This window comes from Umbelopsis ramanniana (assembly GCF_025399195.1).
Source record: "Umbelopsis ramanniana AG unplaced genomic scaffold K450scaffold_5, whole genome shotgun sequence".
Taxonomy (NCBI): domain Eukaryota; kingdom Fungi; phylum Mucoromycota; class Umbelopsidomycetes; order Umbelopsidales; family Umbelopsidaceae; genus Umbelopsis; species Umbelopsis ramanniana.
The window spans coordinates 123187-149070 of NW_026252091.1; the positions used below are offsets into that span (position 1 = coordinate 123187).

The 25884-nt window shown below is 43.1% G+C and overlaps 8 protein-coding genes across 8 annotated transcripts; 5 read left to right on the forward strand and 3 right to left on the reverse strand.

Moving 5' to 3' along the window:
* Positions 1-584: 584 nt before the first annotated feature.
* K450DRAFT_222888 (uncharacterized protein) lies at positions 585-1158 on the forward strand. The gene has a single exon (XM_051585975.1). The coding sequence runs from the start codon at positions 645-647 to the stop codon at positions 882-884; it is 240 nt and encodes a 79-aa protein (XP_051448294.1). The 5' UTR covers positions 585-644; the 3' UTR covers positions 885-1158.
* A 608-nt stretch (positions 1159-1766) lies between these two features.
* Positions 1767-3011, forward strand: K450DRAFT_290250 (uncharacterized protein; the record flags this gene model as incomplete). Its single annotated transcript, XM_051593564.1, has 1 exon — positions 1767-3011. The coding sequence occupies one exon, from the start codon at positions 1767-1769 to the stop codon at positions 3009-3011; it is 1245 nt and encodes a 414-aa protein (XP_051448295.1).
* A 263-nt stretch (positions 3012-3274) lies between these two features.
* K450DRAFT_222891 (uncharacterized protein) lies at positions 3275-5875 on the reverse strand. The gene is made up of 8 exons (XM_051585976.1): positions 5448-5875; positions 5243-5357; positions 5134-5180; positions 4794-5067; positions 4173-4734; positions 4044-4105; positions 3724-3976; positions 3275-3658 (listed from the first exon to the last, which is right to left on the reverse strand). Exons 1-8 carry the CDS (start codon positions 5643-5645, stop codon positions 3340-3342), a joined length of 1830 nt encoding a protein of 609 aa, XP_051448296.1. The 5' UTR covers positions 5646-5875; the 3' UTR covers positions 3275-3339.
* Positions 5876-6017: 142 nt separating this feature from the next.
* Positions 6018-8384, forward strand: K450DRAFT_222898 (uncharacterized protein). Its single transcript, XM_051585977.1, has 9 exons — positions 6018-6182; positions 6295-6501; positions 6577-6701; positions 6764-6875; positions 6941-7086; positions 7153-7292; positions 7374-7672; positions 7741-8028; positions 8093-8384. Exons 1-9 carry the CDS (start codon positions 6062-6064, stop codon positions 8284-8286), a joined length of 1632 nt encoding a protein of 543 aa, XP_051448297.1. The 5' UTR covers positions 6018-6061; the 3' UTR covers positions 8287-8384.
* A 3710-nt stretch (positions 8385-12094) lies between these two features.
* K450DRAFT_222910 (uncharacterized protein) lies at positions 12095-14836 on the forward strand. The gene is made up of 13 exons (XM_051585978.1): positions 12095-12137; positions 12259-12346; positions 12431-12506; positions 12595-12699; positions 12775-12907; positions 12968-13023; positions 13087-13140; positions 13257-13337; positions 13402-13618; positions 13692-14237; positions 14309-14457; positions 14530-14628; positions 14697-14836. Exons 1-13 carry the CDS (start codon positions 12110-12112, stop codon positions 14781-14783), a joined length of 1719 nt encoding a protein of 572 aa, XP_051448298.1. The 5' UTR covers positions 12095-12109; the 3' UTR covers positions 14784-14836.
* A 3347-nt stretch (positions 14837-18183) lies between these two features.
* Positions 18184-19273, forward strand: K450DRAFT_268391 (uncharacterized protein; the record flags this gene model as incomplete). The annotated part of the gene is made up of 6 exons (XM_051592876.1): positions 18184-18294; positions 18364-18579; positions 18650-18773; positions 18882-18953; positions 19021-19134; positions 19215-19273. The coding sequence occupies 6 exons, from the start codon at positions 18184-18186 to the stop codon at positions 19271-19273; spliced, it is 696 nt and encodes a 231-aa protein (XP_051448299.1).
* Positions 19274-19338: 65 nt separating this feature from the next.
* On the reverse strand, positions 19339-21155 carry K450DRAFT_222929 (uncharacterized protein). Its single transcript, XM_051585979.1, has one exon. The coding sequence runs from the start codon at positions 20979-20981 to the stop codon at positions 19686-19688; it is 1296 nt and encodes a 431-aa protein (XP_051448300.1). The 5' UTR covers positions 20982-21155; the 3' UTR covers positions 19339-19685.
* Positions 21156-22473: 1318 nt separating this feature from the next.
* Positions 22474-24925, reverse strand: K450DRAFT_222933 (uncharacterized protein). The gene is made up of 11 exons (XM_051585980.1): positions 24537-24925; positions 24355-24465; positions 24185-24287; positions 23956-24110; positions 23721-23871; positions 23523-23606; positions 23263-23445; positions 23094-23185; positions 22914-23038; positions 22702-22841; positions 22474-22609 (listed from the first exon to the last, which is right to left on the reverse strand). The coding sequence occupies exons 1-11, from the start codon at positions 24591-24593 to the stop codon at positions 22563-22565; spliced, it is 1248 nt and encodes a 415-aa protein (XP_051448301.1). The 5' UTR covers positions 24594-24925; the 3' UTR covers positions 22474-22562.
* Positions 24926-25884: the final 959 nt, after the last annotated feature.

Consider the following 25884-nt stretch of genomic DNA (forward strand, 5'->3'; position numbering starts at 1 on the left):
TGGGTGGAGCTTTAGAGCGAAAGCATAGGCTGCTCATTTTTTGACTGGTTACCCTGGGATGATCGGTCTTTCAAAAGAATGGCATTACACACTCGCTTTTTTTTTTTTTATTTATTTATTACTTCGCTGAGAAACATCCCTGCTTAGGCACATTCGCTTAGCTTGGAGGTCTTCCATGAGTCGACAAGCCATTAAAGCGGTGGGTTCTCACGATACTTCAATTTTCGTTGGAGCTAAGCCTCGTAAGTCATATATGTTATATTATTGAAACCAGATAATCTCAATGGATTTTCCCTTTTTGTGCCTTATGCAATCTACAGCGTCCATAAATCTTATATTAAACTGGGTAGTCTTTTTACGAAGCTACCATCAGACTCGCTCTCACTTGACATGCAACGACTTAAGCCAGTTTTACTCCGACAGCCAATCACTGGAGCCTACAAGACCATGAATGTTTTGCCGAGATGGATATGATGTCTATGGTTTCTACAGTGTAAAAATGACTCAGCTTTATTATCACTAAATATTTTTGATCAAACGGCTCTGTAAACTTTGCATGCACAGACCTTGACTCCTCCGCATCTGAAAACTTGACCCCGCTATCGGCAATAATCGGAAAACTTTCCGTTTTTACCCTGGGATGCATGTCTTTCTTGAATCCGTCCCCCGCTCATCATGATCGACTTAAGCCAGCGCTCTCGAGTTTCATGGTACTGAACTTTTGCATTACAAACCCAGATCCAATTGGTTTCATAATCATGATAATGGGTGCAACCATCTTTGATTCACTCATAGTGTGGGGTTCATCTTCATCATTTTTACCCCCCACTATTCTCAGGATTAGCCATAAACGAACCGAAAAACTCTGGCGGGAACTTCTGTAGCTACAATCGAAATGATTTTTGAATTTCGAGAAAACGGGACCTTACAAAATAACGTACAATTCTTCTCAGACGTCGTTATTACGATTTGGATTGCAGCGGATGAATGTCGAGGCCATTGTCCGAAACCAATTAAGCTAGGTGCCAAAAAAGCCATTACCTCTGCCGTACCTTTGTAAACCGCCATTTCAACGAAGGCGACCAGGACAAATATCCAACCGCATAGCTGATATACTGATAATGGTAGTCATCCTGCATTATTATTTGACCGAGTTGTCGGTTTTGCCACATCCACTACGACTCTGCAGTCTATGCAGCCATGTGGCAATTTCAATTTAACCCACCCAATGACAAAATTTCTCTACAATAGCCCCTCTAATGGCGTGTATCCATCCCATGGTTTGATATTGTAGTAGAAAAGGAAATCTTGCGTATAATATTGAAAAAATAAAAATAAAAAACCAAGTTATCAGTGACGAGATTCTGATCAACTGGCTGGATCTCCGAATGGCTTATTTGAAGCTGAACTGGGACGGTATCGACGGAGCGTTTACACAAGCATTGGCGTGTTCCGTCGCATTTGATATTTGATCTCTCTTGACTTGACTTTATCTCCTCTACTCAAGATCCCACCTACCCTACTCTACGGCTCATTCCAAATCCTGAATTAATGACGACACCTTTAGTGATCGTGTTCAATCCCGTACAAATTGGACAGTAGTTTTGTTTCTTCTTTCCGTCTCCTAAACTTACGCAGACTTTCTTGGTCAAACTTGATTCTGCTCAGTGCACACCTTTATTTTCTGTATCATCATCGTAACCCTCTCTTAATAATACTACTACTTCTAATTTTCAATTAGCCTTACTTCTACATCATATTACATAATGTACTCACCATATATGCCATTCTTCACATCACAACAGCCGCGATCTGTCAACGGTGGTTATCGCCATGACCAAGTCATGTATGGAGACAATGCCAACTTAATATCTCGATCCGGCAACCGACACCAACCTTTAATGAAGCATCCTTACCATCCCTCAAGTAATTCATCGTTACCTCCAATCCCTCCTAACGGCCACTGTGGTAGCAACAATGGCCTAATGTACGATTTTACAGCTGCGGCTGCAGCAGCCGCCGCTGCTTCTGTGAATATGTCCACAGGGAACGATATGGCATATACCAACTTGGATATAGATAGAGGAGTTAAGCGAAGACGTCGACTCACACAAGAAGAAACTAATTTGCTGAACGATATTTTTGAGCGAACGTCGAAACCCAATGCACTCGTGCGTAAAATGTTGGCAGAACGTTTGAATATGAGCCCTAGAACTGTTCAAATTTGGTTCCAAAACCGTCGTGCCAAGGTGAAGAAGGATGGAAAAAGTAGCGGTTCTATAACTGGTAATGACAGCTCTCCGTCTACCAGCGGCGATTCTCCGAATTCAAAGAGCTTGAGTGATTCTGGACCAAGTCTCAGCAGATCAACATCAACATCATCGACAGTGACAGATACCACATACAAGCTAGTGTCGCAAGAACAAGAAGCATTCACTCCGTCATTACGAACGGATAGCATCACATCCAATTTGAGCGACTGGTCAACGGATTGCGACTGGGCCTTCCAAAACATGGACTATGGTTCCCCGAACAATTCAATGTATGTTTCGACCAAAGAATCTCCAGCGCACCAAGCTTCCAGATCACACGACCCTGAAAGTGACACTACCGGTAATTCCGCTTCATCAAACCAGGCATGGCCACTTGAGTTCCCTCTAGGCACTTGCGAAGGCGAAAATTACTTGGGAATTCACCCATTGAGACCTAATCAAGAGGTGGATCCTAATAAATGCAAGCAGGAAGATTTGTCGTTCAGTACACCGTTGGCGGCCGGAGCTGTCGCACCTACCGGACATTCCAACGTACATAATCCTCCTTCTGACTGGTTTCCAGACTGCAACGATCCCAACTATCTTCTAGGTATATATCCTCCGCAGGACATGCGAGTTAAAAGTGTTTGTTTTGTACTAACTCTCCGTTTATCAGCAGATCAGCACTGTATGCCACTACTTTTCCAAAGTCTTCAGGGCTTAGGTGATATTCATAGCACTGAAGATTTGTTTAAATAACCTACCTGTAAAAATTTATAGCAACTTGCACACAAAAAAATCGCAAAAAGGAGCAACTTCCATATTGATCATCTTAAAACTTGAACATAACCATGCACTTGTACCATATCTACTCCGAAACAAACTAAAAAGAAAAAAATTGTAGTCATTAAAATGCGGGCCATTGCCTATTCGTCTATGTACAATGTTGTGCGCATATACTATTGATCTTGCAAACGATGTCCTCAGCATTTGATCGAAACGCTCCGATCGCTATACTGGGCGAGCGATCCACCAACATACAGTAAAAATGATTTTATTCAATGCCAAAGTAGTACTACATAAAGACTCACAAATTTGTGACCTCATTATCGTCTTCGCTCTCAGAGTCATAGTGGAGTGCCTGGAAGAGCCACTTGTCGTCCAACCAATTGGCACCAGAAAGGAAGCCAAAGCCGGATGCTGAGTTGTCCGCCCTAGATGTTGCAGTAAGGCTACTATCGAACGATGGTTGTCGTTCATATCGCTTTGGATCAAAATCTTCCAAAGCTTGTGGCCCAGCCTCGTTAACAAATTCAGTAACGTCTTCTGATAACTTCTTTCGCATGGCGCGAAGATTTTCTGCTGCACTTGGGTTCGATACAGCTAAGAAAACAGGTCCAAGCGATCTACGATAAATTGCATACATAAGCCGTGTGTACAATGCCCCAACAACATTTATAACACCACTTACTTGTAAATGTCAATTCCGTTTTCCGTCAAGCGCAATACTGTGAAGTAGAGGATAGGCTGACCAATCCAAAGTGCAAGTCCTATGAGGATCAGATTTCCAACACTTAAGTGAGAATAACGTGTATGAAGATAATAGGTAGCGAGGAGGGAATAAAATCCAAATAGGAGTGGTGCAGCGACGAGAGCAACAAGAATCTTCCATGTAGCCAACACATCACGAGCCGCTATTTTGACAGACGAATTGGCGAGGGCCTCTGTGTCGCGCAAATACAGGGTAAATATCTCCGTACTTTCACAAAATCAACGGCTATTAATCATTACCTTTCTGCTTGATTTGACTGATATAAATTGCCAGGAGGATGATAGGAGAATTCAAAATGGTCCTAATGAAAGAGAATCATGTTAAAGTTGTGCGTAGACGTATACAGATAGGGACAGTTTAGTCATTACGCTGGCAATCCTACGGCAGCCACCATCATTAGCTGGGACAATCGTACAATCAACGTTTTGGCAGCATTGAGTGTGGCCGTTGAAGTTTTTTCGACCTGGTGATCCCGGATGCCAAAGTATTTGAGCGTCTGGTTGTAAGCTCGAATTTTGCGTGCTAACTCAATGACTCTGGGATCGTCCTTGAACTGTGTCCATCCGATTAAAAATCTGCGGTTTAATTCCACTACTTGCTCTAGGCGTAGCTTTCGATGAGCTGGTTCATAGAGGCGCCGAGCTGCTTGGATGATCAGCAAGACGTCGTAGTCGGGTGCATTAACCGTAACACTCTTCAATCCGTCACGACCTTGTTGAAGCAGTTTGGAAGTTGCATCTCTTTTCGCTTCCCCGCCATTTTTGAAATCTTGCACAAGTTTCTTATCAATCGAGATGGGTGCTCCATAGGATACAACCGCTCTTGAACGGAAACGGTGTGGGTGGAAATAATTTAGACCGACAGGCACAATCTTAACATCAAGTTCTGGGTATTTTGCCATGGCACCAAGTGCCATCAGTGCGAAACCGACTAGCAGATAAGGTGAGTATCGTTACTTATAAGCGACAAGATGCTGAGCAAGAACATACCTTTCAAGGGCAAAAGCTCCAAGCGATCGTGGCTGCCTCCTTCAGGGAAAATCACAATGGAACGGCCTTGAGCAAGCGAATCGTGAACTTGGTCAAACAAGTCATGTTGATCAACATGAGGAATAATTTTGTATTTAACTCCCTCTTCCTTGTTCAGCGCTTCAACGTCGGAATCATTCAGAGGTGAAGCCAAACGGATTTGAGTCTCCGATATGACTTCCTCGACCTGCACCTTGATAGTTTTTGAAATACTAATCAAATCCCTGGGTTGAGTCTGTTCCTTAAATTTGGTATCAATTCCTTCAAGCAAGTTCTTTTCACCAGAAGAGGACACACAGACTTTTCCAGCACCCGGAGCAGCAAGATCCTGCGGACGTATAACAGGAACTATGACGATTGTTGAATTTCACTATTTTGTAACACAGACAACCTGAAATAACTGCACCTACTTGCATGCAACAATCTTGCCGCCGTTCCAATAATTTTTCTCTTGAATTGCGACGCTGCCATTAAAGGACAGAACCTTACCGGTGAAGTAATCATAACCATACCGGGATCAACAAACTATTTCCGCGTTAAAAAGTACAATAAAGTTTCACCGTCAAACATACATATTCATTTCATGAGACTTTTCAAGTTACATGTATAGCTTACTTGGTTTGCATGAGGGGCGACGATAAAGATACATGGTTTGTCTGCAGGAATCTGGTGGTAGCCACTTGTTCTGATTTCACGAAAGAATATGGTGCTGATCACTTTGAATGACTTTGCAACAACGTCATATGACAACTGGTCAAACCGAGACTCGTCGAGTGGACGATCAGCAGCCTTTGCGACTTGCTGGTTAGACATTCCACTTGCAACAAAGGGGAAGAGCGGGGAGAGAGTGCGTTTGAAAAAATAAACCTGTGGTTATGAATAACCACGTGCGTCATGCGACGGTACTGATCCCACTTGATTCCCCTTTGTGCAAGCAAAATTTACATCACTGTAAGGTTTTATAAATGAGCATTTGATTTAAAACCTTGTATCGTCCATTCATTGTATTTTGTAGCCAACTCTATTCACTCGTTCCAACCTCGGGCAGAGACAATACGTCGACCTTGGTATAACTCCGATGCCCATTTGGCCGTTTTGCTCAGCAAGCAGCAGTGAGCCCTAACCCATTCCCAATATGGAAGTGAGTGGGCTTCGGTTTTGTTGGACTCAGCGCAGAATAGCAGAGCGGTTTTTTTTTCTACGCTGTAACACTCTTTGCACTTTTAACCATGGAGGATTCAGCAGCTTTGAGAAGACTTCAAAATCCAACGGTGATACCAACCATTGACTTCACTCAGCACACCATGGACGATGGAAGGCTTGTAAATACTCAAGAACGTGTTATTAAAGGCAAGCATCAAAATCATCTCAGCCCATTGATCTCGCGCTAGAGCGCTTGTGGCAAAAGGATCATCAAATTCTCACAGCATCAATCACTTACCATTTTGCTTAATTTCACTAGAGGTGCAAGCTCCGGCTGTGATGGTGCCAACTGATGACCAGTTCTGGTCCAAAGAGAGACCCGGGCTTCCCGACATTGCCTTCTTAAAAAACCATTTCTATCGCGAAGGGCGTTTGACTGAAGAGCAAGCTCTTTACATTATCCAGAAGGGTACAGAGATATTGCATAAAGAACCAAATTTGTTGGAAGTTGGTGCTCCCATCACTGGTAAGACGGCATAGCCAAGTAGAGTTGTTTCTAATATATCAGCGAGCGATGTATTCTAATTCATGCGGATCATAGTTTGCGGTGATATTCATGGCCAGTACTACGATCTCATGAAGCTTTTTGAAGTCGGAGGCGACCCAGCAAATACCACATACTTGTTCTTGGGCGATTACGTTGATCGAGGTTATTTCTCTATTGAGGTAAATACCCCACCAAAGCAATGCCAATCTCTCCCGTATTTTAACCATAATTTTCCATCAAGTGTGTACTTTATCTATGGTCTTTAAAAATGTGGTATCCAAACACATTGTTCCTGTTGCGCGGAAACCACGAATGCCGTCATTTGACAGATTATTTTACCTTCAAATTAGAATGTAAGTAAGACGGACTCTGCACAATATTTCAACGCCATAGTAACGTGTGATCGAATTTTTTTTAGGCAAGCACAAGTACAGCGAGAAAATATATGACGCTTGCATTGAATCTTTTTGCTCCTTGCCATTGGCTGCCGTCATGAATAAGCAATTCCTTTGCATTCACGGTGGTTTATCACCCGACCTTCACACTCTGGACGATTTGCGAAATGTAAGTCTTCCATTTATGATCTATGTTTCGCGGGGAGGCATCCGGTGACACTAGATATTGTTTCAGATCAATCGCTTTAGAGAGCCACCGACTCAAGGTCTAATGTGCGATCTCCTTTGGGCCGATCCTCTGGAAGACTTTGGACAAGAAAAAACAAATGAGATGTTTGCTCACAATCATGTCAGAGGCTGTTCATACTTCTTTAGGTAAGGAATTGGAAAAAGATGGATCTACCGATAAGGCATTTTTCGCAACTTGTTTGTACTCAATCTCGTTCCTATGTTCAGTTACCATGCAGCATGTGCATTCTTAGAGAGAAATAATCTATTGTCAATAATCAGAGCCCATGAAGCTCAAGACGCTGGGTACAGAATGTATCGAAAAAGCAAGGCAACCAGTTTCCCTGCTGTGATGACTATATTTTCTGCTCCCAATTATCTGGATGTGTACAATAACAAGGCCGCCGTATTGAAATATGAAAACAATGTGATGAACATTCGTCAATTCAACTGCACACCCCATCCATACTGGCTACCAAACTTCATGGATGTGTTCTCCTGGAGTTTACCCTTCGTTGGTGAAAAAAGTAAGAATGCTGTTTGTGAACTTCACGGTTATTCCATCCACACACTCATCGGCTTTGCATCCCTCTAGTCACCGACATGCTACTGGCTATTCTCAATATCTGCAGTAAGGAAGAGTTGGCGGAAGAAGAGACCAAAGCCATTGCAGCTGCCGCACCGAAGGTTCCTGTCACAGCAGAAGAAGCAGCAGAGAGAAGACAAATTATCAAGAACAAAATTTTGGCCATTGGAAAAATGTCTCGTGTATTCTCAGTTTTGCGTGAGGAGTCTGAACGTGTTATGGAGTTGAAGAGTATCTCACCCACCGGCAAATTGCCAGTCGGTACACTCGCTTTGGGTGCCGAAGGCATCAAACACGGTACGGTATTCTAATACTATCCATCCGAAAAATATGTAGGTTTTTACTCATACATCTCTTGCAGCTATTACATCCTTTGAGGAAGCTCGTAGATCTGATATTGAGAACGAACGCCTCCCTCCCACACGCCAAGCTAAAGAAGCCATGCAAAAAGAAGAGACTGATAGCAAGATCCGTGATGCCGTCGAAGAAGAGGATCAGAATCTTCATGAGATAGCTGATGCTATTATGAACGAAGCAGACCCTCAACAATCATAAGATCGATTCAGTTGTTTTAGTATAGTAGTTCGCAATAAAAGAAAATACTTCTTCATGATACAATGCAAGCCGCAACAATAACAACATCCAAATTAGGCATACCATCTCTGGTAATTAAAGCTGACTTTATGCTTGTTCTCAGCTACACCTTCTCTTTACAGCATAATGTATACTGGCACTTCGCTGCCATCTGCTATTGATGTTGAGAGCACTCTAAGCTATGAAACACTACAACAATGTCTCGAATATGCGTTTTCGTCACCCGACCCCACTGTTCAGTTACACACAAAGCCGACGCGTAGCAGAGATGACGAAGAAGTACAGTGTTTGTATAACAAATCCCACCGCAAACGACACTCTGAATCACCATCATCATACGACCGTTCTCCTCCAGGACAATATCAGTATATAATGCTGAGAAATCCTCCTGTTGAAGTAAAACGCAATCACCAGTTTGGGGACGGTATGTTACCTGGCTGGATGCTAAGGAAACGAAAATCTCAGCCGGAAATGGCAGTCAGCTCTGTTCAGCAGCCGCTTCCGTCTATAAGTTCCCCCATTGCCCAGCGCTCCTATTTATCAGATACGACCAATCCCTCCACCACGGATTCAAACAACCTACAAAGTCTTCATCAAAAATCTTCTCATCCTATATCTAATTCGCAAACCCAGTCTCAGCCCATGAAGCAACAGCACCAATACTATCAAGACACACCTCAGTCACCTACTAGACGCAGTATGGACACCAGCAATTCTGATGAATTTGAATATGTGATACTGCGAGTCCCTGCCAAAATGCGTAGTGCCGTACACGATAATCCTGGTTACTATGCACAAAGTGGAATGTCTTCACATGGAGCTCAAATCATTGCAAAGAAACTGTCTACGGAGGATGCACTTAATTTAGTCGCTGCTATTCGCTCAATGAAATCACCGCCTTCGGGTCCCATTGTTCAAGTAGCCAAAACACCATCTCCTCACCAGAACTATTTGTCTTCACCCAACTGGATGCAAGACAACTCGGGAAAATATGAATACCTGTAAGTATTGATTCACCATTGACTGGCGCTCGTGAAACATGGACTAAACATTCTGTTTGTTGTAACAGAATATTGAAGACGCCCATACTGAAATCATCATCGTCATCTACGACGACAACAACAACTATGTCTGATACCTCTAGCCCCAAAGTTTCACGTTCTTCAAACCGAGCATCTGTTTCCACTTCGCAGGCACGCTATGTGTATTCACCACAATCAGTGTATTCATCAGCATCGAATTCTGCCTCTACCTCCGATTTCTCTCAACCGCATAGTGCATCCTCTGCCACTAGTGTGGAAAGCCCCATTTATGCAACGTCAAACAAGAGCCATGTTAATCTTCGCTCAAGCAAGACAGACTATCAACATGCTATCGAGAAACCGCATGAATTAACACCGCCGCTTAGACAGCGACACCACAGTATGGTATCGGCTCCAAGTGATCTAGAGTCTCCAGAGCTTTATAATGAGCTCAGCAAACATACTAGATCGACATCTTTAAGCAACACATCCTATAATCAAGATATGCAACAAAAGCCTCATTCTCGAGAAAGGTCTCCTACCTCCACACAGCACCTCCGCAGATCCGCCTCAGCCAATACGTCTTTGCGTTCCAGCGTTGACTCCATGAAATTCACCAACGATGAATTATCCATGCATCAGCCAAACCATATGCTTGGCCACGCTACATTTTGGAACCCTCGCTTCGAAGGTGACCCTTCTATGTATGCCAGAAAAGGACTCAGTCAAAAGGTGAAAGAAATTTTATCGCCACGAAAAGCGAAGATTGAAGGCGCTATGAAAGACCAGCACCAAATTGAGAAAGGCTGGAGTGTTGCCAGACCAATGACTCCCCCGCATGTACAGCTTTCTATGAACAGATCTGGAAGACCCAATGCATTCACCATCTTAAAGTAAGGTTGAACGGCATCAACACATGCTTTTGAACACATTCTGATCCACTTTCTTGTGTAGAAATACTTGGGACATGACCGATGGAGGCCCACCTCTAGAATTTTCGGAAACCGATTTTGCTCAAATCGATGCGTATGCTGCTCAGGTCAAACAGCGGGGTCCTATGTTGACTCCTGAAGTCCTTTCTACAAAGTTCCTCACTCGACCGTATCGACGAGATGTTCACAAAGTTAGAGCAATATTCACTTGGCTGGTCCAGAATATTGGCATTGGAGCTCCCTTGGACGACCACATCCAGAGAAGACGATCTAGCATTGATGAAGGATCAAATCGTAACGATGATACCGACTGGATTGAGTCCGCCGAACTGGTACTTTCAAAGAGATGGTGCAGAACTTCCGTTGGTATGGCTAGGTTGTTTTGTGAGCTATGTATTGCCGCCGGATTGGAGGAAACTCGTATGATCTATGGTTATCTTCGAGGTAAGTTCCTTATATTTTTTGAGCAAAGTAGGAACAATGCCTTATGTATCTCGTTATATGCAGGCCCAAGAGACTCTCAGGACATCGCAACCTTACCCAATGGGAAGACCAAGAAAAATCATGCTTGGTGTGCCGGTAAAGTTTGGAGACTCTTGTTGTTTTAGTTCTTTGATTGAAACCCACGGTACTGATGAACCTTATGTTTAGTCAAAATTGAGAGCGAATATCGATTCATTGATTGCTACATCGCTTCGCAGTTCCACCCTCTTAACGATGGCATAATACAAGATGAATGGTTTATTAAGCGTCCTTTGGATATGATATACACGCATTTACCCTCTTCCAAAGGGTGTCAGTATCTTGATCCACCCATCGAAACCGAAACTTTTTTTGCATTGCCTCATGTCTGCGCCCCGTACTTCTTATATAATATGAGCATTGTTAATTTTGATCCCACTAACATTGAACTGGTAGACGATCAAGGTACGTTGGCATAAACAGCTAAACAAGAACGATTACAAATATTGATAATATTTGCCTTAACAGTATGCCATCTCGATGTCGCCATCGATGAAGGTGTCTCATGCTATGCTGAGGTAGAGACGCGTACAAACTACGGCGAGCATGAGCAGGCCATCATATCAAGAAAGACCTTATCACAATGTATGTACCTTGGAAACAAAAGAATATGTCGTGTCAAGGCCGTTCTTCCTCCAGACTGCCGCGTCGGATGGTTGAAAATTTATGCTGGCCCACGGTTCATTTCATCGGTAAGCATCATTTGACTGAACGACAGCGACAGTTATAGATGGATAACTAATTGTTTCTGTGAAAAAAAAAAATTAAAATTCAACACATAGGGTTCCACTCATGAAAAGACACCTGTAAATCCTTACTATCTAGCCATGACATACAAGTTAACGCATTCTGGCGTATCTTCATACGACTTTGATTTTGTTCAAAAATTTCACACTCCTCAAGAATTTTACATTCAGGAGCCTCAATGCTATAACCTCTTCCCTCTCCAAACGTACACCTTTCGTTTGTTTTCCTTGGGAGGCCGTAATCAAAAACTTGCTCTTCGTAGCCCCGGTGGTCGCATGTACAAGTTACTTTATTATCCTCAAGACATTAGCTATGACGGTACTGTCACTGTATCAGAAGTTGGCATTTGGAACTTGGTCAGCCTTCAGCAAAACACTGGAGGCTGGCATAGCATAGCATCTTGGGAATGTACAGCTTAAGTCCATAATAAATATTAATAAACATGTCTATAACGTTCGTACGAAGTCTGGGGGGAGATGTTTGTCTGAGAATGAATTTTAAATATGAGTTGCCAGCGGCAAACCAGTCCAAGTCAGTTTGGTTGTGCCTTCCTTTACGAGCATGTCTATACAGATTAGCGAATTCATAGGTATGTATACGTTTAAAGGCGATTTTCGTCTCCCATCAACCTAATCTCGCCCATACCTGTGCGAGTAAACTGGAAAATGTTGCATTTATTAACCAGACATTGCCGTGTTCCTTCATTATAGAGGGTGCTTGTGCCGTCTCCAGATATGAGCCGGATCTCTCGCTCAATCTCGAAATATGCGAGATGATTAATAAGAAGCAAGGAAACACGTATGTAAAGGTTCAGCATTGTGAGCGAAAACATTCCAGCGTTCTGTGCAAAGTTTAACTCACACCTACTTCTTTTGCTTGCAGACCTAGAGAAGCTGCCATGGCTATCGTCAGAATGGTGAACAGCCGACATCTCAACGTCTCCATGCTGGCACTGACGGTAAAGTGTTTTTTTGTTAAACAGACGTTAATGTCCTTGGTAGCGAGGACATTGTCATTCACCACGTGTACTGACGAGCCACCTGCAGTTGTTGGATAACTGCGTGAAAAACTGTGGTTATCCTTTCCATTTACAAATAGCAACCAAAGAGTTTTTGAACGAACTTGTTCGCAAATTTCCTGAACGGCCAGCGGTATGTGGTGAAATGTCTTGGCAACATGGCTTGGTATAAGTAGACGTGCACGGAAATATTGATCCCGTTGTATAGCCGTTTCCCAACCCAGTTACGCAACGTATTTTATCCATGATTAAGGAGTGGAAGATTGCCCTCGCCGATATGTCGAGGCATAAGGATGACCTTGTTCACATTAAAGATATGTACCGGTTATTGAGATTCAAAGGTAAGGCTTCGTTTACGCTTTTTTTAGCACAGGCGCGTTTGACTAACCGCAGCATGCTAGGTTACCGATTTCCAGACACGAGAGAAGCATCAGTGGCTGCACTAGCTCCGTCTCAGGTAATGATGCGAAGCAGTTGGTAATATATATGACAAGTTGGTACCCAGCTAACGAGCCTATAGAGTCTTAAATCCCCAGAAGAACTTGAGGCAGAAGACAGAATTGCCCAGTCGGCAGTAAGTAGAACATGCTATTTCTGAATGGCTCGGTTCATGGACCCTGGGCTGTTCTATTTCTTCTACCTCCATATATCTCAATCTCACTCCATTTATCCTGCCACCTACTTTTCCAGAAACTACAAGAATTGATCCGAAGAGGTAGACCTCAGGATCTTGTGGAAGCCAATCATTTAATGAAAATCATGTCGGGATATGTAGGTATCACATATATTGCAGGGTTGCAGTCGCAGGATTTAACCAAAAAATGCCTCCGAACAGGATCTGCGGCAAAAGCCAAATTACAAACAACAAGCTGCAGAGGAACTTCATAGAATACAAGAGAAGGTCATCCTGCTGAACGAGATGCTACTAAGTCTGAAGCCTGGTGAAAAGCCAGACAAGGATGATACCATTGTTGAGTTGAAGAATTCCTGTATAAACGCTCAGCCTAAGATCCAGAAATTTGTCACAGAGGAGGAGGATTCAGAAAGCATAGGTATAATCAAACAAACCCAGTTGCTGGAATGTTATTGCCACCAACTCAAACTGAACCACTTGCAATTTTACAGAGAGATTGTTGACATTAAACGATATGATCAACAATGTGACAGCAAAGTATGCTGACTTACGAAAAGGCATTTACGACACTCACTATGAAGTCAACGGTACTCAGCCGCAACAGACGAACTCCACCGAGCCTCCCAAGCAAGCTATTAGCTTAATCGATTTTGATGATGAGATGCCTTCCCATGGCACGTCCGCTTCACAAAGCAAATCGTCAAGCAATGCGAACTCCAGTGCCAACTTGATGGACGAACTTGATGGTCTTTTCGGACCCAGCAGTACTACTAGCACACCCGCCGCCTCTAGTACCAACCAAAATGCAGATCTGTTCGACTTGGTTGCTCCCATGGGAAGCATGTCAATGAATGCCCCTCCTAAGATACCTCAGCAGCATATTGCAGCCTCTCCCAAACCGCCATCCATAGCATCACCTGCCACCCACTCTGCATCGTTGTTGCCGGATTCGTCTTTTGGCTCACCAAAGACCAGCGCCACGGCTATTACCAAGGCTGTATCCCCTCAGCCTGAAGCTAGTGCCAACACCGAGAACTGTAAGCAGGCATACCTTTCGCAAAGTGTTTTAACGGAGCTTTTTTCTCATTTTTCATATCTACTTTACCAGTTGCCCCCATCACCTTCTTAGAAAAGAACGGCCTTAGAATTGTTTTCCAACCTTCGTACTCTAACGGCACCACTCACTATGAAGCTTTATTCTCCAACACATCGACTGCTCCAATGGACCAATTGATGTTCCAACTAGCTGCTCCAAAGGTAAGTTTCCTGGTCAAGCAAACGATGGATACGGTCATGGCATGGCGACAGGCACTAACCAATGCAATGTAGAGCATGCAACTGAAAATGGATCCTCAGTCGTCTCAGACTATTCCTGCCCGAAGCGTAGATAGCGTGCGACAGAAAGTGCACATCAAGAATCCCAACCAGGTATGGTTCCGACTACGGCCTTGGTTTTTATTTATTTTCCAAATGCTAATTTCTGTTCTTGTGCATAGGACCCTGTCAAGCTCAAATACAAAGTTACTTACGCACAACACGGCGTTGATATGGAACAAACCGGCCAATGGTCCTCACACGCCTAAACTGATATTTGTCACCCTCAATGACGTCTATAATCACCATGTTGTATTTTCTTGCCAACAATATTGGTTGGAATAAAATCATATCCATATTGTTCTCTACATACAACTATTTCGTCGCATCTAGCAAATAAAATGAAGAAGATCGTGTTTGAATTGATTTAATGTTGGAAGAAAATGTACAAGTCTGTTGTGATGTAGTTTTGAGTTTGTATGGGGGGATGTAGGGGAATATGATGGTATTGCAGTGCAGGTTTGCAAAAATTCGATTGAATGTGAAGTAGTAAATTAAAGGGAAAAGAACTCTATGCAGCATGACTAGTATTTGTACCGAGGAAACTCCAGAACCCACGAGAAGTTCCTTTCATGAGTTCATGCAAGGCAACTAAATTTCGAGTGATTTCTTGTAAGCTCCAGAACCCAATCCGCTTAAGGCGCTTATTTCGTTCTTGTTGATCTACGGTAAGGTCGACAAACCCTTTACCAAGTTGTTCAGATATCGACCCCATTAGCATAGAGTCATAGGCCGACCACGAACCATCAAAATTAGACTAAAAGGGAAGGGAGTGAGTGACGGATGCAGATAGACTCAAAAATCCATATTAAGACATTTTACCAGTGGCAGTACGACACGACACTTGATGGGGACAATGGTCTTGTTACGGTTGATATAAGCGACAATAGGTCGTACCATGGCGCTGCTCAAGTAAGTGAGTTCAGGTGTTTGTAATGGAATATTAGCCTTGGTATTTTTGAATCTAAAATCAATGTCCATGATAAACTGTGGTTCAGTGGTTGGCTTGGGTTTAAGCTCGTTTTCATATTTGTGAGCACCAATAACGATTTCATCGTCGCCGTTTCCTGTGCCTAGCACAACGGGCTGAGGTAACTCGATTTTGTCAGCGATCTCATAGACTAGTTTTCGTAGTAATTCTGTTGAGTCCGCAGTGGTTGCTTCAGTTGGTATATAAATGTCTGCAGAAACGTCCACTTGTCCAGAAGAGATCCATCCCGGTGGCCCTTCAATACGTCGAAATATGTGGTCAGTATTGACGCCATCAATGCGTAAACGGGACTACAATTGAGTGAATGCGTTAATACTTCAATCTATATTCTCAGCCTCCTTCACGTGGATGACTCACCATTCTTTTATAACCACGTTCTTCCATCGCTAGTTCGTTGATGATACCAAATCCTTCATTCTCATCGCCAACAACAACACCGTTGGGATTGGGTTTAGGGTAGTAGTGGTAGATGTCGTGGCTCCGGAATCTCGATGTCTGGTCAATATGTGAAGACTGTTCCAACACACTCTTTTCCAGCTGTGGGGTATGAACGCTAAACAAGCATTTGTCGAAAGAACCAACAATCTTGGTAGCACACAGGATATCATAGAACAGCCTATAGAATGGTTAGCAAAATGAAAGCAACATTACATACAAGTATGGAGTTATTGCTTACCATTGTTTGCGGAAGCGGTTTAGCTCGGCACTAAAGATAGATACAGGATATGGTCTAAAGCCATAAGGTTGGTAGACAGTGACCAAAAGGTCATCTATGGTCAGTTTTTCTAACTCGAAATCGCCTGGTGTATACTTTTGTCGAGCTGCAACTGGATCCCAAGGAACGTTTGGATCCCATCTAACATGCCGACGATCTTTTGCAAATAGACAATAAGTTAGACAGGTATCAAGCCAGCTTTTGAACGTATCATGCAGGCACACTTACCAACAACTCCACGGACTCCTTGCACATCTGCATCCTGAACAAGACCTTTTCCATCCAGCCATCGAACGAGATTCAACGTGACTTGGATACTTTCGATCCTCAAATCAAACCACATCCATTTCTTGAGAACTTCGTTGTTCTTTTCTTCGTCATCGAAATAAACACCAGCTAATGGATTATCATCAGAATCCGGTCCAGAGCTTCCTGTCAGCAAAGTTACACTCTCTAAGGCACCACTAGTGATGGGAGAACCAGCTGAAGTATGTAAGTTGTATTCATTGTCATCCTGTAGACTTGTCCTTCTTTCAAACTTTGCTCGCTCAGATTGTGGCATACGAGAAATGCGTACATTCTTGAAAGTAATTTTGCCCTCTTTCCAATTTGGAACAATCGCGGAATCGAATATGACGGTAGCGCCAGTAGCAGATGTCAGGTACTGGCCAATACGATAGGCAATCCACTCTAAGGAAAAAAAAAGACATATCATAGTTAGTTCTCGGTCATGAGATATACAGGTTGTAGGATGAGTATATTCACCTTGGAATTGTAAGGAATTCGCTGTCCACAGAATCAGTGATACAAAACTTGTTGTGCCTACAAGCAACCAGACGGTTTGACCAAGAAACACCCACGAAAACACGGCACCAATATCGTTGAGGGTCCACGGTCGCATGGATCGCATCAAAATAAATCTGACACGAACTCGCATCCTTTCAAAGAACCCACGAGCTTGAGCCAGTACTTCTGCTTTTGTCGGTCGGTGTGGTAAATGTGGCATGTGAGAGTAGGAACGTTTTGATAGGTGTAAATGTTGATGACGTCTCGCCATCATAGGTACACGTTCAACACGAAAGGTCTTATCAAGAGTTGAAAGCCGAGCATATGACATCAAACGCATTTCTAGGGGGAGTTGGCTACGTCTGCATGAATATTGCTTGGCCGCTTCGGTATGAGGTGACCGAAAAGTTCGTCGAAAACTAAGGTGGAATGCTCGAGTGATCTCCGATTCTACTTGTTTAGTGGCAAGGGATTCATGAATTGCGCCCAAGGCGGTCTTGATGTTTGATATAGTTGGAGCATTGGTCGTAGCTTCGTGGCATCCTGTAGTGTTGACGTTGTAAGCAAAGAACCCGGGTGTAAGGCTACGCGCAAGCAATTGCTTTCGGGTGCGCTTTGATGCAACTCCTTTGACGAATTCTCTGTAGCGAATCCTTGACCAGGTTGACATATTAAAGGGGTGGTGGAAATACTGCTTCAAAATGAACAGTGCATTGGGACACAGAGAGTGAAAAAGATATATCTGTATGAAAGCGAAGTTGGAAAAAAAAAAATAACAGCAAAAGGTCCAGCTGAAAGTACCCAGAAAATTTCCTTCGGGATTTGGTCAATGATGAAACCGCGACCGAATACAGACGTACTACGCTTGACTGACATGTATGTGTCCGTGAGCTGGTGAGAGAGAAAAAGGTCTAAAGCCATTGACTGAATGACTCCACCCACACTTAAGAAACCATCAGTGTTGGATTTTATCATTGCTTATCAAAGAATGGTCGTTCAATACACTGAACCTACCAATTTTCTTCACCTGCTGCTGGACATTTCACCGTCACAGCACTGACCTGAACCACCCAGCACTTACTGGGACCGCCAGAGGACCATCACTTCCACACAAGACATGGAAGACGATTATTATGAAACCATTGACTTGCACATAAGATGGTCAAACGAGCAGGATCTCGTATTTACTGTATCGCCACACGATACAGTTAGCACCGTTAAAAACAAGGTATATAGCTGGTGTCGTAACTTTTCCAGCATAGACCGGTGTGAGGCTAACATCACTGCTTTCATATAGATTAGAGAACTGGCACCACGAACATCTGATAAGAATATTCGACTTATATATGCTGGAAGAATCTTGGAATCATCACAACCTCTCAGCAATTACAACATTGGAAAAATACAGCGAGCAGAAAACTCCAAAGCAAAGATACCCCCGCCTCCACCAATATATATCCACTGCTCAGTATCTGACTATCGACCAGAAGATGAAAATGTAGAATCCAAAAATGTAAGAGATGATCACTTATGCTCAGTGAAGTGGATATGTTCATAACCTTTGCACTCGCTCGTTCCTCCAGTCACAGCCGCAAATAACGCCACTGATGGGATTCGACCGGTTACGAGAAGCCGGCTTCACGGAAGAAGATATCCGTAATATTCGGATGCAATTCCATCATTTGCATGGGACGACGTTTGATGGAGGTTCGTATCTTGGATGTATGAATGAATTGAACGATGAAGAAAAAGCCAGCCGGTAGCATGAATCATCATTTCTCAGCATTAATCTAATGTATCTACCATCATCTTTAGAAAACACGGAACAAACTCGAAATCTTGAAGAGCAATGGATGGAGAATACTGGTGAGACTTTGCCAGACGGAAGTGAGTAAAATTTTCCGGCTTCAACATGCAATTATCTGTACTAAGCAATGCCATTGTTGCTTGGCAGCCCTTACTGGCACGTACAAGGAAATGGTGTGGGGATTAATGCTGGGTTTTTTCCTTGGCTTGATATGCTTATTTTGGTTCCGTGAGTCTGTATTCACTAGACGACATCAAATGGGTAAGTTATTTAGGGAAATGAAAAGTTGTTAGGTTTAATAGTGTGTAAGCGTACCTAATGCTACTCTGTGTGCGCTTTAGGAATCATTGCTGGTATCCTGATCAACTTGTCATTTGGAGTTTTACATGTATATTATTGAAATACTTTTTACTTTATACAATACCGCACTTGGTTTTTTTTTTTTATTATTTATTCATTTTGATGTCTGATTTTCATCTACGTCTATGCTGTGGGTGGTGGATATCAAATCGAGGGGGGGTATCATGTACATAATTGGTAAGTTTTCACTGGCTCAGCCTAGTTATAATTATACTGTGGTAAAAACGGAAATGCTGTTCAAAAATTTGACCAGGTCCTCTTCCAACTTGCTCCGTTTGCGAGCTAGGTATAATGGAGTTTGTCGGTAGAGATCTAATAGGCATACTAAAGACTGTCGGGCGAAGTGTTGGTGTTGATGACCAATATATGGCGAAATAGCTAGATACTGTGGATTTTAAAAAGCAACAACTGTTATGAGTATGTGATGGATGGAGGAAACACCATGCTATGTGTTAGCTTACCTTATAGGTATCGATAGTGGCCATATAATGATACAAGTAGGGTCGAAACATGCAGTCCGTTTCTTGAAAGGTGGGAGCAAGCCAAGCTATAAAGAGTGTTTGTAAAGTGTTGGCTGATTCAGTACACCGGCTGAGTGCCAATTTTTCCAAATGGGTCAAGTTGCGCAATTCTCCCATGGGAGGTAAAAACTGTCGATAAAGAGAGATCCAGTTTGTACAATTTTCAATGAGGGTGCAAAAGCGAATTCGCCTTCTCCAGGTGGTCTCGGCTATAGGAGAGCCGGTCTCTTCTTGTTTAATCCAAGCGGGCAGGCCGTCGTGGAAGGTTCTTAGAACTTGTTCTAGGCTTGTCACTTTAGGCATAACGTGTGCCTCCTCCTGGCTGCTTAAGGTTGCTTTAGCCTGATAGATTTGCCGGCTGATCATCCTTGCCTTGATCATATAACGAACGTACTCTGTTCTTTCAATTTCGTAATGGTTCATTCCTTCAATGATGCAAGGCAGGTCAACTTTGATGTCTTCGGGGTTCATAAGAGCAGAAAGGCCGAAGAATTGTGGAACCAGAGAGTCAAATAGCCAGGTACACCAAAACAGTCTTTTGGCCTGTTCTATGGCAAAATTATCCTTGCATTCACTATATCCAGCTGGTACATGTAGATCCAGAGCAAAGCAGGCGCGCACCATAATGCCGATATTGAGATATGCCTTTTCGATGGAACCGTAGTCTAGATCATAGGTAACCTGATAGAATAATTTCCATATTAGCTCCACACTTAAGTTTCCAAGGTCAGTGTCATGCACGATGGGAAAGGCCAGATCGACAAGCTGTTCCACTTCTACATCCCTATGTCGATGGAACCTAGACCCATGAATATTGGTGGTACAGTATATGGTTGCATGGGTACTTTGGCTGAATTCTGAGGTGCAGAACGGATAGCGGTCTGGCCATCTTGTAGGTGTGACGAACACCGGAAATCCACAATCGGCATATTTGACGACGGCTTCCTCGAGCGCTACTTCATTGATGATAATGGGCGTCTCGAATTGCATGGTCTGGTACGAATGACTGTTGTCTTGGTATCGATTCAATTTTTCAAATACGATCATGTTTTGATATGCGGCTTGACGGTTAGTAGCATAGTTAAACGGTGTTTGAAATTGCGAGATATCGGGTTTTCCAGGACCAGGTCGTAAAGGAAGTCCAGCTCTCCCGTACATGGCTCCTAGTAATTTCAATAAAGTGGCTCTTAAATCGTCCAGCAACCTAATGTTGGTGTTTAAAGTCATTACACCATCTTCTCTCTCTACAAGCGTCCATCCAGCAAGGTTGACTAGCTCCTAATGAGATTGCAATGGTTTAGACATGGGGACGCGAAACGTAGGCGCAGTTGACCAATTCTAACCTGCATGCTCAACATAGACGAGCTCAGAGAATGATTATTATCTACAGTATTGTTTTCATCGTGCTTATGCACATGGGGTTCCATGGCATCCAACCAGTATTTGACTTGAGCGATTTCACGGTGAAGTTTGGTTATACGAGCTTCTGCCTTGTCTCTATCGTACATTCGCATTCTTTCGGAATAATGGCAGATGGCACCTTTGGATACACATCTCTGACAGGATGGCTTTTCTCTACCGCATCGTACTCTCTTTTCTCGACATCTGTGGATGTATCAATTTAGTCTTTGCTTGCACATAAAAAAAAAATTGACATGAATGAAGTGATCGAACCTGTCACAAGTATGACCAGCACTTTGTCTTGTAATTTGTGTTCTAGGTTTTTGGCCACCAAAAAGCTTTGCAGGCTTTGGTTGCTGCTTAGGCGGTGGTTTTGCTTCCATTTTAGTGTCGTAGGGCGAATAATGATTCAAGCTTTCTTCTTTGCATGGCTCTCGATAGTGGTTGTAAGGAGATGCTGGTTTCAGTAATCGCTCATCAGACGGTACAGAGTAACTAGTATGTGAATCAATGCCTAATCTTTCATGCGAAAAAAAAGGGTCTGCCATGAAAGAAAGAGAGGGCAGTGTAAAGTGAAAGGCCAGGGCATGTGGCTTAAATCTATTTCCCTTTTCCTCTCTAGCCGAGTATTGCCGCCACCCGATGAGGGAACTGCTGGGCGTCAACGGTTAATCCACAGTGCGACCCAATACGGCGGAATACACTACTGAATTTAGACACCCAGCGTATGAACCGCAAGCACTCGTTTTGCTAAAGACAAAAAAAACCTTCTTTACTCCTCTTCTTTGATTTCACAAAGACTGGAATTTCACAACTGTAAAAATCCAACCCAGTGGTTCTTGTCACCCGTTACTCGGCGTAACGTGTTTTTAAACAAAAAATCCTGTGGGTGCGTGCAACTCCAATACTTTATTCAAATGTGAATGTTTCATCGTTCAGCACCCTGCCTCGACCTGGTTTTCTTAAGATTCATAGACATGCTGTAATTTCGAGTGGATATACGGCTTCGGATGGACATAGAGCTCATTTGTGACGCCAAGCTGATATTTGATTCGTTGGAGACTCGAATTTTGTTCCAGTCTGTGTTTATATTAGAGTCAGCTCGAGGCATGGAGGGCTTTACAGACTGTCGCTTTTGGAAAGGGGATGGCGGAGTGAGTTCATATATGGACACAACGTCCCAAACATGGGTTAACTGTGTGACTAGTGGCTGTGTTCTCCTGATTTGAACGCTAGAGACCATTGTTACTGCGCTCTCAACTTCGACATCCTGAGCTTGCAACATGGTCGAAGGCCGCGGTGGTGGTGGCGCCATGGCTGCGTGATTGGACGACCGTGATTGACTCCATAGTAAAGAGGTTGGAATAGACCTTTGTAACTTGGAGTCAAAGCGCTTAATGAGCAGTTCTAGCAGGTCTCTATTGTCCTGTCCACACTTCTTCCGTCGTTCGTAGCTTTGCAAAGCGGTATCCATGAACATTACTATAATTGGCAAACGTCGGTGCGTGCATAAATGGCAATTCAGGGACAAATACAGAAAGCTTACGTTGTTTCATCATCAGCGCTGAAAACTGTGTTCGTTGGTATTGGGGACTACTCCTGTTCAACAACTCCGTCAGCTGGTATGTCGCCACTGTCTTCTGAGAGTTCATTTCGGACATGGGCAGGGAGGTGCAAAGGGTTGATCTATGGAAATCACACACAAATAGTGAATGGCTGGGGGGAAATGAACAATGAACAATCTCATTATGGGTATACCTATATACATTGTTATCATGTTTTTGAACGATTAACAAGCCTCCATCTTTGCCTAGTATTGTGGGGTTTGACACTAGAGAGGAACTGTCGTCATCTGGACTTTCGAAGCACAAAGCCATGGAATTCTATTTTTATGATTAGCATTCCACTGGGCATTTATTAAAACGTTTCTTATTTTACCTTTGTCGTACACAAGTTGTAACCTTGTTGGGGCCTTATGCAGAAAAACACGTCGCTGGCTCCGACATGCTTTTTCAAAATGAAAGATTGATCTGTGAACGTGGTAGGAGTTTTTAAAGTTATTTCATATTGCCAAAAATGATTTAGTATAAGCTCTCAGCGAACAAACCTTCTCCAGAAACACTAGTTGAAGCTCTTTGCTCGTTCACCAGCCGCACAAAAGATGGGCCACCGTGGCTGTTATTGCCTAGAACGTATTGCCTCAGACGCCCGGAAGAGAAATACTCTTGATCATCCATGGCGTTGTCGGAGACGCGAATGTAGATTATATCATCGAGGCGTTCTGGATCCTCTGCAAAAAGTCATTGCCATGAGTCAACTTGTCTGTAAACAAAAAAACAAAAAACAAAAAAACTCGGTTAACCGTACCAGCACTTCTTTTAGGAATGGAGATATCAACACTGGTCAATGAAACGCAACTCTTGAACTTGAAGTCTGTACGATGACTATGACCTGATAAATTTCGGGTGGCGACCATATCCGGAAAAATCGTGTTACTGTGGCTGTACTTGGCGGAGAGGTCATCATGTCCACCACCTGTTTGTTCAATTGGGAGAATAGTTTTACCACTTGCACTCTGGGAAACACGCTTGACAACCACCAAGATATCGTTAAACAGAATGAGCGTCACAAATCTCAGAACCTTTCCATTCAGGATGTCGATCTCATCAGCATCAATGTGGGATATTAGCCGTCGATTGGTTTTCAGCAACGTAGGCTAAAAGAAAAAGTGCATATTGAGTAACAAGTTGCTAAACCCGTGTCGTCGGCCCACCTCTTAACCGGTCACAATCAAACGTACAGGGCAGTTTTTGACGCTGGTGATGAGATTATTAATCACGCGAGCTGTTATCTCTTCTTGTCCTTCATGCACACTGGCGATTTGGTTCGCCACATCCTTTGCGGAGTACAAATGCTCCCGGTCATCATGGTCTTCAGCAGTAAGTTTGAGGATCTCTATATGGAAATGCAATCGGTGATCGGTTAATGCATACTTTGAAACTCCATTACAAACAGTACTAATGCCATACCATCTATTAAAAGTGTGTATCTTGGAATGCGTTGAACGGGTTCTATGAGAAGGCTGGAGATGGAGATCTTCTCTGTAGCTGTTCCATGGAGGCTCTCTAAAGTCTACCACGAGAGTTAGCGCGATAGAAATTTACTTCAGGATGACCACTCACGCTAGACTAGAACGTACCATGATCAGTTTCTTGTACTTGTTACTTTTAGACATTAGCTTTTGGTGAGTTTCGATGGCTTTGCTTCTATTGCTAAGGTAAAGATAATATGGCTTGGAAAAGTTCTCGAACTACCAAAGAATGTTTTTCTTTCAGTTTATGTGGAATGCAAAGTTCGGATACTCGGACCAGGACCACTTACATTTTCTTTTAAGATTTGTCCTAAGCACATCTCAATCTCGCTTTCTCGGCTTTTCATGCAATCAGCTAGAGTAGCATGCCTTTGGTAAATTTCTGCGATGTTGCCGAATATAACGTTGACCTCGAAGCGGACGGTTTGTAGTGCCTTAGTCTCAAGGATCTCCTGCTGAATGCTTCGAGAGATCTAAAAATTCATGTTAAAAAGATACAATAGGCTCTCTTCCTTTATATCGTCAAGAGGTTACCTCCTCCAATTGGCTAAGGCTTTTCAGATATTTCTTTTCTGACTCTACAAGTTCTTGGATTACCCATGATCTCTTCTCAAGGTCCTATCAGCGGGCAAGTTTGGCAACATTAGCCGCCGACACATTACCTTTTTTAAGCAATTCCAAACAGTATACTTACAATTTTATCCGCATACTTGGTAAGAGCCGCTTGTGTATCATGCTCAAATCCATCGGAATGCTCTTTTCCATCCTTTTTGACATCCAAGATATTGGCTAAAATAGACAGAACTGCTGGAGATTGAGAATATGTCGTCAACTCTCATCTCTATACATATTAGACATACCTTTTTCGTGCTCGCCTTCTTTAACAGGAACATCAATGAAATGAGCCCTACGGACCTGTATGGATAACCAAAAAACCGTTACAACTGCATTTGAGTCCACCTATTACATGAATTGCTGTACATACCATAGCCAAGTCCAATCTTCGAAAAGCGTCACAAATACCGTCAACGTTGCTCTGATGCTGTTTGCTACGGAAGCAGGATAGACCAGAGTCTGCAAGCTTTCTCAATCGATGAGTGGATCCCAATGACAAGACTTTGCCTTCGGATTTTTCTGTGTTTTCGACATTCTCGTCCTGTTGATTGTCCTGTCCGACAAGACCGTGTATGTCGGGATAATTCGTCTCTAAAAATGCAGTGTATGCTTTTAAGACGGCAAGCAGCGATACGATTTTGACATTTTGACTGTTCTTGGAATCCTCCACTTCTCCTTCACCTAATAGATCAGCAAAGTCCTCTTGGCGCAGTTTGATATGGGCAGATAACTGTCGGTTCCGTTTAGTGGCAAGTATTGGCAATTATGCAAAATAAAAGTACTTACGAATTGTCCATGAACAATGGCTACGCAATATGTAGTCAGACATTCCTCCTTTATAGCAATACAGAGCGGTCCTAGCATTTTATCTTTGCCTACATAAATGACATGCTCTGCATGACCCGCAAATGTCAAATGTGGTCCACCGACTATTCTATTGCTTCTAATCAACACGAATGCTTACCTTCATCGTAGAACTCTTTTTCGTAAATGTTCTCATTCAGCTTTTCAACTAAGACATTG